General features: G+C 37.1%; 2 protein-coding genes across 3 annotated transcripts in view; one reads left to right on the forward strand and one right to left on the reverse strand.

Moving 5' to 3' along the window:
- Window positions 1–8385, reverse strand: part of Paics (PAICS bifunctional enzyme) — a 34075-nt gene extending 25690 nt beyond the window's left edge. For both annotated transcript variants that reach the window (XR_011899233.1, XM_072296665.1), the window contains exon 1: window positions 8175–8385. The gene's annotated coding sequence lies outside the window, so the exon portion shown is untranslated. The remainder of the gene's footprint in view (window positions 1–8174) is intronic.
- The window catches only part of LOC109040169 (amidophosphoribosyltransferase), a 28275-nt gene that overhangs the window by 10979 nt on the left and 4794 nt on the right, over window positions 1–12502 (forward strand). The window contains exons 2-7 of the mRNA XM_072296663.1: window positions 3878–4036; window positions 6603–6724; window positions 7082–7230; window positions 9508–9760; window positions 10449–10667; window positions 11814–11941. Of these exons, the coding sequence (XP_072152764.1) occupies window positions 3882–4036; window positions 6603–6724; window positions 7082–7230; window positions 9508–9760; window positions 10449–10667; window positions 11814–11941 (1026 nt within the window). The 5' untranslated portion in view covers window positions 3878–3881. The remainder of the gene's footprint in view (window positions 1–3877; window positions 4037–6602; window positions 6725–7081; window positions 7231–9507; window positions 9761–10448; window positions 10668–11813; window positions 11942–12502) is intronic.

Genomic DNA, 12502 nt, shown 5'->3' on the forward strand with positions numbered 1-12502 from the left:
AAAGCAGTCGATTATTTAGCCTAAAACGCACATTAGCGGCTACAACACTGCATGAATACTTCACGCAGTGCGCGCTTTAATCGTTGTATTGTAATTTATCGTTGTCGGCTACCATTCACAATCACCATTGAGTCGTTCAGTTTGGCGTTAACCTTTCAAATTCGTGTTGGTATGTACATGATGTATACATACATAATAAGAATACTGTGGTGCTGGTTGGTGGTGTTTGTGTTTACTATTATTATCCGGATTTCTTTTTCATCCGGATCGGGCCCGGTACCAATTAATCCGGATGATCCAGAGTCTACTGTATATCATTCGTACCCAGTGCCCTTCATGTACTGCGAAAAAGCCGAGGATCCACCTCCACTGCCGCTAAGGAAGAACGCCGTATGAGCCTTCAGACGTTGCCAAGTTCCCTTTCATAAAAATCGACTTTACTGGGAAAATTGTCAATGTGTTTTCCCCAAAAATTTTCAGACGATGGAGATGTTGTGTCGACGGTGAAACTACCAAACCACGTATCTCGTTTGCGACGTCGCAGACTTCCTGTCATACTTTATTTTTTAAATGAAAAACTACTTAGCATCTAGTCTTGAAATTTCTGTGATTTTTCCTCTTTGTGCGGAGAAAATTCCGTGAAAATTTCAAGGAATGATATTGATTTGGTCTACTTCAAAAAAATAAAATGTGAGCGTAGATTTTTAAACACCGAAACGAGATACGTGATTTGGTAGTTTCACCGTCATGTGTGAGGAATTTGCGATTTGACTGTTGATTCTGAGGTAAAAGTTGGTGAGAAACACGATGGTGCCACTGGTTTTCTCTGACATCAACTCCCAAGCTCAAAAAAAGCTCTCAAGTTGAGGCCAAAATGGAGGGAATATCCCACCCTACCCTGAGTGTCCACTTCCACATCAAGACAAACTCTCCATGCAAAGATAGGGTGCGAATACATTGACAGGGCTACCACTTTATTTGGAGACTCCAAAACTGAAAACACGGCAACCCTGCTAATGTATTTGCTCCCTATCTTTATATGGAGAGTTTGTCTTGATGTAGAGGTGGACTCTCAGGATAGCGTGGGATATACCCTCCATTTTGGCCTCAACTTGAGAGCTTTTTTTGAGCATGGGAGATGATTTCAGAGTGAACCAGTGGCACCATCGTGTTTCTCGCGAACTTTTACATAAGATTCAATGGTCAAATCGCAAATCCCTCACACATGCAACATCTATAATACGTACGCAGTTTAATCTAAAATATCTGAACATTTCAAGGACTAATATGCATGAATTTCGCCAAAAATACATGTTTTATCAAGTGAATTTGGCAACTCTCGAATGTTCATACGGCTTTCTTCCTTAGCACGGCAGTAAATGCTCGCGCTGGGCATTGACCGTCCTTGGCGGGCATGAACAACGCTGCCCGCGCACGTTTTCGCAGTGGCGTGGTGTGCTTTGCGATTTATCGATTGATCTGCCATTTAAACTTATGGAAATGGATCGATTGACAGATTGTTCGCAACGAACACCTCAATAATCGATTCTTTACCGTAGCTTCAAATGGGGAAATCGATAATCGATCATTCATGCCTCGCCACTGGTTTCCGCAAAGGCGAAAGGATCGTTTACCGCTGACGGCGCTGACCACGTGTGAAGGGGCCGAACCGAGAGCTTGTCAGTTTTGTCTTATCACAACTGATTATGAATAAAAAAAGCGAGGATACAATCCGATGCTAAATTTATTGTTGTAGTCATGAGAAGAAAAGTTTCGGTGCTTACATCGTCACACTGATATCGAATATTCGATAGATATTAGAAAAGTGTTGAAAGCACTGCAAAAAAAAAAAAAAAAAAAAAAAAAAAAAAAAAAAAAAAAAAAAAAAAAACTCATTAGATCTGGAGTCCAGACTCTTGAAAACATTGACGAGAAAAAATACTCTTGATTCAATCGGATTTTTGCTTGAATCAAAACGAAATCCGCTTAAATTGAGAGGCTTGGTTCTTGATTTAAGCTAGATTCTGGTTGAATCGAGAGTACTTTTTCTTGTCGATGTTTTTAAGAGCCTGGACTCTAGATCCAATGTGTTTTTTTTTTTCAGTGAGCATATACAAGCGGGAAAGTTCTGATGCGTTCGTATTGAAGAAACGGTCGGCTGTAAATATGTGGGAAAATTGTGAAAATTAAGGTCTAAATTTCTTTATTGAAAAGGGCCTTTGCTTCCGTGGGCGGTTAAAATTTCAAGAATGTCCGGAGAAGGGCCCCCGGACCCCCACTTCTGGCAAAAACCCCTCCTCCCCACCGCAGTCTCGTTTCAGACAAGTTGGGAACGGCGCACAGTGGATCGAGTCAATGAGAGAGGTCGGACAAAAATTTGTTTACTAAAAGTGCAAATTTTGATGTTGAATTTGTCGAATTTTGGATTTTAAAAAGTGCTTCTAGAGAAAAATTTCACGAGAAAACCAATGGAACCACTTTCATAACTTCAAAATTCTATATACACTGAAAAAAAATAATATAGCCGTAGAGACAAGATAAACTTGTTAAACCTGCCTTGTCTCAGGAACAAGACTTTTAGTCTGCCGAACAACTCAGTTTGTTTGGGAAACAACACCCGTTTGTTAATGCAACAAGACCAGTCTTGTTTTATATGCTAGGTTTCTGAGCCACCGGACTCGATAGTCTTGTCACTGTAACAAGATTCTCTACTCACCGCGAGTAATGGTCAAATTCAAAGAGAGCGTATTATTTTATATATTTTGAAAGAGTATTTTAAGAACTACGCTTAATAATTGTTCCCCGAAAATTTTTCTGGATGTTTAATGACAAGGTAAAAACAATAAGTTTATAATTCTTTTTTAAAAATAAATCGCTCATGCGTAAGGTTTTAAAATCAAATGTATCTAATTATAAATTATTTGTTTAACGTTTGGTTTATTTATATATTATTAATTATTATCATGATATAAAATAAAAATAAAAATTAGAATCATAAACACGGAACAAAGGAAACATCGTTGCTTGAACAAACACATTTTTTCGGCCTAAATTGTCCATTTTTATCTGATGTAGAATGTAAATTCCTTTTCGTAAACGGTAAGTAAATGGTAAAAAAGAAAAAAAACCAAACAACCTGATGCTCTACGCATTCCACAGACTTGAGATAATAACAAAATGAAAAAGTATTCTGTGGGCTATTATACCTAAAATTCGGATCCCCTCATATCTACTCCGGATAGCTCGGTCAGTAGAACACTCGATCCGTAATCAAGCGGTCCCAGGTTCGAATCCCGATCAAGTCGGTAATATTTGAAAAGTCGGATGAGACGATTCTGGCATAAGTGGAGTGAAGGAAGTAGAGAACAAATATATTTTCGTACAAATCGTGCAATTTGTGACATTTTTTTTTGCAATTTTAATTTCTTCCGAATACTTTGACAAGACAGGTCTTGTTCCCAGAACTAGACAATTTTGTTACCGTGACTAGACTTTTGACTTATGCAACAAGGAAGTCTTGTTCCCTAAACAAGACTGTATGTGTCCCATAAACTAGAATGCCTTGTGGATCAAATATAACAAGACGGTCTTGTCTGGGTGACTAGAATCCTTGTTTCTCGGACAAGGCACTTTTTTCAGTGTAGACGGAGTTATAAGCGTTTAAAGTTTCCAAATTTTGTCCGACCTCTCCTAATGCGTCGATCCACTGTGCGGCAGCTCTTTTTCGTTGCCCGCAAATTCGGGCCTGTCTGTATCGGGTCATGAATGAAAAGATCGAAAAATTTTTGAAGCACTTTCGGCAGTTTGCACTTTTTGGTTTCGTCAAGTCAAATGGTGAAACAAAGCAAGCAATAAGTTTTTCTCCACTATGTTACAGGACAATGATGTCAAAAGAAGAGACCAACAAGAACAACAATATGCTGACGGGCATGACCCACGAATGTGGTGTGTTCGGATGTATTGCAGCAGGAGATTGGCCAACGCACATAGATGTTGCACAGGTCATTTGTCTTGGGCTGGTGGCATTACAGCATAGGTAATTTTTCTCTTTTTTTTCTTTTTTCCTGTTTTTTCTTTCTTTTCGTTAATTCAACTTTAAACTTTACATTATAAATTAAAAACAACTTGGGTAGATAAGATTACCGCAACCCATCCTAAACGTAGATAAGCGGTAGCAAAGCAAACAACGGCCTAGAGCGCTTCCAAGATTTCCGAAGATTGGAAAATACCTTATTCCATGTTATAGAAAAACTATTCTCTTCTTTCCTTCCTTTTTTTCTACTCCAGGAGATGTAAAGTGTCATGGACGATACGTTTAATTTCATTAAAATTGAAAACAACTTCAATTGAATTGAAGAAAATCCCATTGAAATCAAAAATGATTTTCTTTTGAAAAGGAAGTTTTCTTGAAATATATATATTTTTTTTTAAAAAAAATTAAACCTGATTTCTTTCAATTTAAGAAAAAACAAAAACCCTATTCAAAAACCATTTCCCTCGCCGCCGCCCCCTCCCTATGCATTCCGATTGGCAATGGTCAGCTGCTTTGAAGCATTGTTTCCATATTTAAATAATGTAAATTAATGTCTTGGCTGGACGCGGATTTTGCCAGGGTCAGTCTTCGACCAAACTGCATTTGGACGTATTTCTGCCAAACGGAACTATGTGCATTAACATAGTTTAACACGTAGCTTTATCTACTTTAAGCCAAATTAGAATTATATTCATTTCTATTTCCACAAATTTGTATTCATTGGCTTTTTTTCATATAATTATACATGCAACTTTTAAGTCCTTATCTTTTTATGTAGAAGAACTTATATTTCTAATAGAAATACACAAGATCTACGAAAAATATATTCAACCAGAATCAACCTTTTGGTAACAAATGTAGCTTTTAATGTAGCGAGGATAGTTCTTTGTGCTCTGCCCTTTATATCAAGATAATCTAAGACCCATAAGAATATATGCATGACAGGGCTCATGTCATAATGCACATACCTATTTTCGTTTGGCAGAAATACGTCCATTTAACAGTGCCAAATTTCAAATCAAGTATACTTTTTCAAGAAGAAGAGAACGAGACAATAAAGCTTTGAAACTTAATGGGAAATGCCCTTCAGTAATAAGGAACAGGGCCGGATTTACCTACTTGCCGCCCCCTTCTCATTCGTTTTGAAACATCAATAAAAACCATCAAGTGAACGTGCCGGAGGGGAAGGGTGCATAAGACGCGTTTACCTACTCATGTTGAGTACATTTTTTGCGAAAGCCCTGTCAACACTACTGGTAAAATTTCACGGAACTTTGCGCGAAAGTTAAGTTCCGTAAAAAAAACATATCTCCGTGTGAACAAAGTCCTCCGTGCATAAGAAATGAACCAAAAAATTGAAAGAACAAACATAAATGTGGTTTAATAATTTTAACTTCCGCCGCTGCGCCGGACTGATCGCACTGTGTTTGGCGCAATGCGTGAAGTATTCCTGCAGTCTTGTAGGCGCTACGCGTTTCACGCCAACTGCTCCTGACCGGCGCACTGTGTTTGACGCAATGGGCGAAGTATTCATGCTGTCTTGTAGGCGCTAATATGTGTTACATGTCGACCGCAGTGCCGAGGGCTTGTCCTTTTCTTCTCAAGTCTTCGTCATCATTCCTCTCTGCGCTGAGCCCCAGGCCAAATTGCGTGTTTAGTTCCTCTCTTAACTCGACTAATTAAATATGCTGTCTCTTTTATCACCGAAAAACGATAAAATTAGAAATTACTATACTCTCAGGAAAGAGGGATTTTGTCCCTTTTTCAAATTGATAATTTTTTTTTCTGAATCCGATTTTTTTTTATACCTACCTACATTTAAAAAAATTGCAAAATTTGCCGCCATGGGCCGCGGCCCATGTGGCAGCCCCCTTAATCCGGCCCTGATAAAGAAAATAATTTTTGTGTTTACTTTCAAGTCAGAGCGTTACTCAGTTTTTTCGTAGAAAAAGAAAAACATGCGAGAGGATTCGGCAACGCTTGCAGTTAAGCTGTTTCTGGTTGAAATCGTCAAATTAATGTAGCCGTTTGTGTGTGCAATCACATAGATTTTGAAATTTCTTCCATGTGAGTTTGCGGAGCGTCGAAAAGAGATGGAAATCTTCTGAAGTCCGATATCATTCAATCTATGCTACACTTCAAAAAGAAAGCATTTCTAATTTAGAGATGCCATTTTATTTTCTTCACTTTTAAGACATTTTTGGACAGGATCATAACGATTGTATCAGTGCGTTGAATTTCCCTACGATAATTCTTTCTATTCAACATATCGACGGTTTAGGTCCGTAACCACGTATCTCTTTTGCGGTGTTTGTAAATTTCCGCTTCTATATTATTTTTTTAAAGGAGAACGAATTGACATCATTCCTTGAAGGTTTTGCAGAATTTCCTTCGCACAGAGAAGAAAAGTCACGGCAGTTTTAATGAATTGCCGTTGGGTAGTTTTCCGTTTAAAAAATAAAGTATGCGACGTCGCAAACCGAGATACATGGTTGTGGACTTACACCGTCGACATGTAATTTCAAGAAATAGGAAAGTGTTTTTAACTGGATCGGTAAATTTGTTTCAGAGGCCAAGAAAGTGCTGGCATAGTAACTAGTGAAGGTAACAATGCAAAAAATTTCCACGTGAAAAAAGGCATGGGAATGATAAATAATATCTTCAACGATGAATCAATCCGACAGCTAAAAGGTGAGGCATCAATTGAATTAAATTGCTCATGCTTCCCATACAGATTTTTACCCATTGGAAAATAGGTTGAACTCAGTCTATAGACATAACTATCATTTCTATACACGATGTATGGACGAAACAGGCTGGGAAAAATGGTTACAGAGCCAAAAGAAAAAAAAAAAAACTCTATACGCAAGCTAGAGCTTTTGAGAAATTTACCAAAAACGCCTGAATGCAACTATACATACTTTCTGGATGTCCGTTTTGCATACATTAGAAACTGAAGGCGCCTTCGCTTGCTCTCAAGCTCGGTGTCTCACAAAATCCTCAATGTGCATTAAAAACTGACAACATATTTGTATGATTATTTCTTAGGGAGTTTAGGCGTCGGACACACAAGATATTCGACAAGTGCAGCATCGGAAGAGGTTAACTGCCAGCCATTTGTAGTTCACACAGCCCATGGAGTTTTGTGTGTGGCACATAATGGAGAAATTATCAATAAAGAAAAACTGCGAAGGAAGGTATGTTTTAATTTCTCACTCTCCCTCTTTGAGTCGAGTGAGAAAATATCATCCTAAAATATGTGATTAGAAAAATTTGAAATGATTTATCTTGAGCGATTTCAAGTCCTAAAAAGGAAAAATCCGGACTTGAAAAATTGTTTGAAAGGCCGGACGGAATCCCACCTTCTTAAGTTATGGGAACATTCACGAATCAAACCGTGATTCTTCTTTATTAAACGTTGGTGTGGAGGAACACTTTCTTGTGGTTTCCTATTCGGGTGTCGTTCGGAACTTGGACTGCATGGAAAGTCCATCAATAGGTAGCCAAATCAGGAAAATCAAGTCAGATGGCTTTTTTCAAAAGAGTGCCTATATCTTCTCAATCTCAACCAATCAATAACATCAATTTTAGAAAGACTGCAAGTAATTTTGGACAGGATAAGCTAATGAGAGGACAGCTCGCTCCTGTAAAAGTTCCAAAAACTCGCATCGGCTTGTAGAGCCCAATCAGAAAATAAATTAACTTCAGAACAAGTAATGTTTTAAATTCATTGAAACTTAGCTTCTACCATCACTGTTTTGAAATTAACTCTAATGATCTTTGGAATGGCTCAAAAATGGGGGAAGTTCCACAATACTGAGGAGAATGTGTCATCGTGAGGGCTGCAGTTGACAACATAAGTTGTGTGTTTAATGAAACAATTTAGTCATTTAAAACTGGTTAGAGCATGGCTATACTTGCTTCAGATGATAATCAATTTATGAGTTGAATGAAAAATTTGGGTAAGAGGAAGCAGAATGCATACAGAAGATGGCAAACCTTATCAGTTCAACCCATTCCAGAAGCTATACCCAGACGCGTACCTACACACATATTTATAAAATATCATTCTTTTAATTTGATCACTTTGCAAGCAGTCCAATGAAGGTACAAGATGTAATCAAAGTGAAATTTAACATACCTGAACACCATAACTCAAGGAGTCAAATCAAGGAGGAAATCTTACAGCTTGAACACAATACCTACACATTTCCTTGCTTGGCTTGTAAATAAAAGAACAAATAGTGTATCACAGTTTACGATTACACTCACAAGTCTGTAATATAAATCCTGTACAGTGATCAGAAAACAAGACACGTCGATAGTTTATTTTATTCATATTCTAAGCAGGAGTGATACACTGAAATTGATAATACTGATAACAAGAGATAAGAATGTAAACAAAAACAAGTTATCAGCGACGGTGGCGCTGTCTATCAGATTTTTGTTCAGATGAGAAGTGTTGTTGCACTTATTGCGGAAGTTGTATTTGAAGGAGAAACTAACACCCCGATATATTTTTAGAACTCACTTCGCTTGACTACGAAGCTCAACTCGCTTATTTTTCTCTCGTTACCCTTTGGATGGGTGGAGCTCTGTTAGGTATTTTAAAAGTAAAATTATCTTTAGAATCTTTATCCAAATTAAATCCGCTGGGTCCTTGTTCTGAAATTTTAAGTAATTAACCATTTTACCAACAAAATCTCATCAAGATTCACCAACCCGAATTTTGAGAAAAGTTTGACACTTACACCAAAATGACGGCACACTGTACAATATTTGTATAATTATATTGCTACTCTTGAATTACATTTATTCAAACACTAATAGGAAAAAATGTGAGTCTGCGGCTGTGCGCAAAACACAATGCGACATACCTGACTCCAATTCATAGTAAAGTGAGTTAATGGGAAAGGTTGAACATGATGTGGTGACTTTAAAAGTTTATATTTACATGAATACATAACGTAGAGCTTTAAAAGAGGCTCCATTGTTTTTCTCTTAAAATTTCCCAATACAGTGTAGTGAAATGAATTGATTATCGACATTTGCAGGTTTGTTTAGTAAAAAATTGTAAGTTCAGCTTCTTCTAATGGTTCGCTCCACTGTTAACGACGGAACAAAAAGCGGCGTTTCAAGTCTTCTCTTATGTACTTTTTTTTACCAAAAAACCAATCGACGGTTTTTCTTGGAATTCTCTGCAAATTTTCTTCACTTATTCAGAGAAATGCATGGATATATTTTGGTCAGTATATCTTCTAAAAATAATAATAATGATGAGATATGATCGGTGATTTCAAACTTTGCACCGGATATGCGCATTTTTCAATCCCAGCCATCGGTATTCAAATTTTTGACTCAATTTTTGGGTGCTTTTTAGTTCAATGGGACCGATCGATGATAAGCTTCTGCAATTTTTCGGACTTAAAAAAAAAAACCGCATTCTAATTTGTTCTCACTTTAAACTTGGATAGGTATTAGAGCGAGGAGTAGGGCTTTCTACACACTCCGACAGTGAACTGATCACACAGGCTTTGTGCCTAAACCCTCCAGACGGTGAGAGAAATGGAGTTGATTGGCCGGCTCGTATCAGACACCTTATGTCGCTATCACCTCTCTCTTATTCGCTTGTTTTGATGGAGAAGGACAGAATCTACGGAGTGAGGGATCCCTACGGAAACAGACCACTGTGCATTGGGAAAATCCTTCCTCTAAATTGTAAAGATGGTAAGTGCATACTTTCATCATCTGAACTCTTGGACCGAGATTAACAAAGAGGAGCCAGCCCTCATGAAGTTAAAACTGAGAAAAAGAGATTTGGAGTCTCATTTCTCCGTAAGACTCAATGTGGAAAATAAAATTTTACTCTTCTTTTTGCAGACCAATTTTTTTTTTCGACTTTGAGTTTTTGGCGGGAGAAAATACATAGTTAGTGAAACTTAAAAACAGTCATTAACTTATTTTTTTCGAAAATGCGGGTTGGTTCTCCTCTAATAAACTCGGCCCAAATGAGGAGCTTGGAGGACACGGCGCTTGAGTGCGCTTTTTGCTAGGTATTTAGAGGAAAACATGTTTAGAGTTTCTAAATTATATGAAGCCTTATAGCGGAAAGAAATTTCAAACTCGAATTTTGATGCTTAAAAATTGGATTTTACCGAAGAATTTTACACAGAATTTAGTTCAAACCCAGATTTAGTTAAACTAAAATTGAGATATACTATTTTAGATTTTAACCATTTTTCTTTTTACTGATTTTCAGCCGAAACATTTTGGTTTTATTCGTGTAAATTAGTCTTGTTACCCGCGTTTTAAATTTTTTCATTATTGGATATAGGTACTTTGATGGATGTGATCATTTATGGGTCCGGCGTTTATTTATACTTGGCATTTACGTATTTTGTTTCACATGTTTCAGAAAATGTTGGGGAAGAGGGTTGGGTTATATCCTCAGAGTCATGCGGGTTCCTATCGATTGGAGCTCGATATGTGAGAGAAGTTTATCCAGGTGAAATCGTCGAACTTTCAAGAACAGGGATTAAGACCATATCAACCGTCGAGAGGCCAGATAATAAGCCGCCCGCTTTTTGTATTTTCGAATATGTGTACTTTGCCAGATCCGACTCAGTGTTCGAAGGTAAATTCTTTCATAGTTCCTTAATCTCTTCCGAATTTAAGGTGATTCGATGGACACCATATTTTGTATCAGAACGGCATGCGATATATCGCATCAATTGGTTCCATTTTTTCAGCTACTTGTCATTTTTCTCCAATTTTGAGATCGCAATTCTGTTGTCAGGAGACTAAAGCACTCACCAATTTTAACAAAGAAATTCAACGTAATAAAGGCGTGGTTTTTTTAGAGGAAAAACATCGCATTCGATACTGGTATCGCGAAACTATGCACTCGAATGCTATATTTTCTCTCTAAAAAAACCACACCTTTATTACGTTGAATTTCTTTGTTAAAATTAGTAAGTGCTTTAGTCTCCTGACAACAAAATTGCGATCTCAAAATTGGAGAAAAATGACAAGTAGCTGAAAAAATGGAACCAATTGATGGGATATATCGCATGCCGTTCTGACATAAAATATGGTGTCCATCGAATCACCTTAAGTTTTCTATTTCTCGACAACATTGAGGCAGCTGATTGAACTGAGAGGGTTCCAAAGCTTTACGGCCTGATTCGGCTTAGCTGAGGCCCTGTCAAGTGATTATTCCAGGTTGCCCTGGTCACCTAAAAAAAAAAAACAAAAAAAAAACAATAGGTACTTAAAAATTACATAAAATTATAGCACGGAATTAAGGTAGGTTCCTCGAATGGAGCATGCATACATTCATACGTGCTCTCGAGTGGTTACGTTGCCTAACCGGCGATTTTGAAGGCTGAATTGAGGTGAGTGATGCCGAAAAAAATCCTAAAAATCGAAAATATTTCCCGACAAATTTCTTTATTTTGTACTTTTTTTTATTTCAAATCTGCAAAGTAGATTCACAGGAATTACAGATACATTGACTCTTTATTTAACTTTTTCTAAGACGAAACTTTCATGGATGATTGTGTGCGTTGTAAAATTAGCTTCATTGTCACACGCTCAATCCGATTAGCTGTTACGGAAAAAATGGAAATGGTCCTTTCCTCAGATAGTTACATCCCATATACATACATTAATGTGCTGATTTCCTAAAATGTCTGTCTGCAAAATGGAAAATTAATTCTGAAAATGTATCGTAATTATCTAATTTAAAACTCTTAATACATGGTGACCTGCATCATTTCAGGTCAAATGGTCTACTCTGTTCGTATGCAGTGCGGCAGAGAATTGGCAAAAGAAGCTTGCATAGAGGCTGATATTGTCAGCTCAGTTCCTGAATCAGGAACTGCGGCTGCTCATGGTTTTTCTCGTCAGGTAAGTTGAATCAATGTTCGATTTTGAAAAAATAAATCCCTATTTTTTTAGTTGAAAATAAATACTCTCACGGAGGTATTAGTGTTAGGGCTTATCCTCTAAAATTGTGGTACTACCCCAAAGTGTTGGATGATGTGATATTTTCGATTAATTGTGGTAGTACCGCAACAACAGGGTTATAGTAACCTAATTTATTGGGGTACTCAAATCATTTTAGCATTCGATTTCGTTAACATTTTTCTTCGTTCTTTCAACATTATTCGCTGTTTTTGGGCCAAAATAAGAGTCTATCGAAACATATTTTTATTTTAGCTTATTGCATGTATTGATATCTTAATCAGGTATAGTTTATTAGATACTAAGAGTAATTTAAATATTATTAACTAGGAGTAATTTGAGGGCAGAAGAAGTATCCCTGTCCTCCCCTGTTCTACCTTGTATTTTTTTAATAAACTTATCTATATGTATATTAAAAATAAGAAAAAAAGGGGGAAAATGTATTGGCACGTTGGAACAAATTAATTCTATCATTAATTCTAACATCTTCAAAACAATTTGATC

Source organism: Bemisia tabaci, chromosome 2 (assembly GCF_918797505.1).
Source record: "Bemisia tabaci chromosome 2, PGI_BMITA_v3".
In the NCBI taxonomy this organism is placed as follows: domain Eukaryota; kingdom Metazoa; phylum Arthropoda; class Insecta; order Hemiptera; family Aleyrodidae; genus Bemisia; species Bemisia tabaci.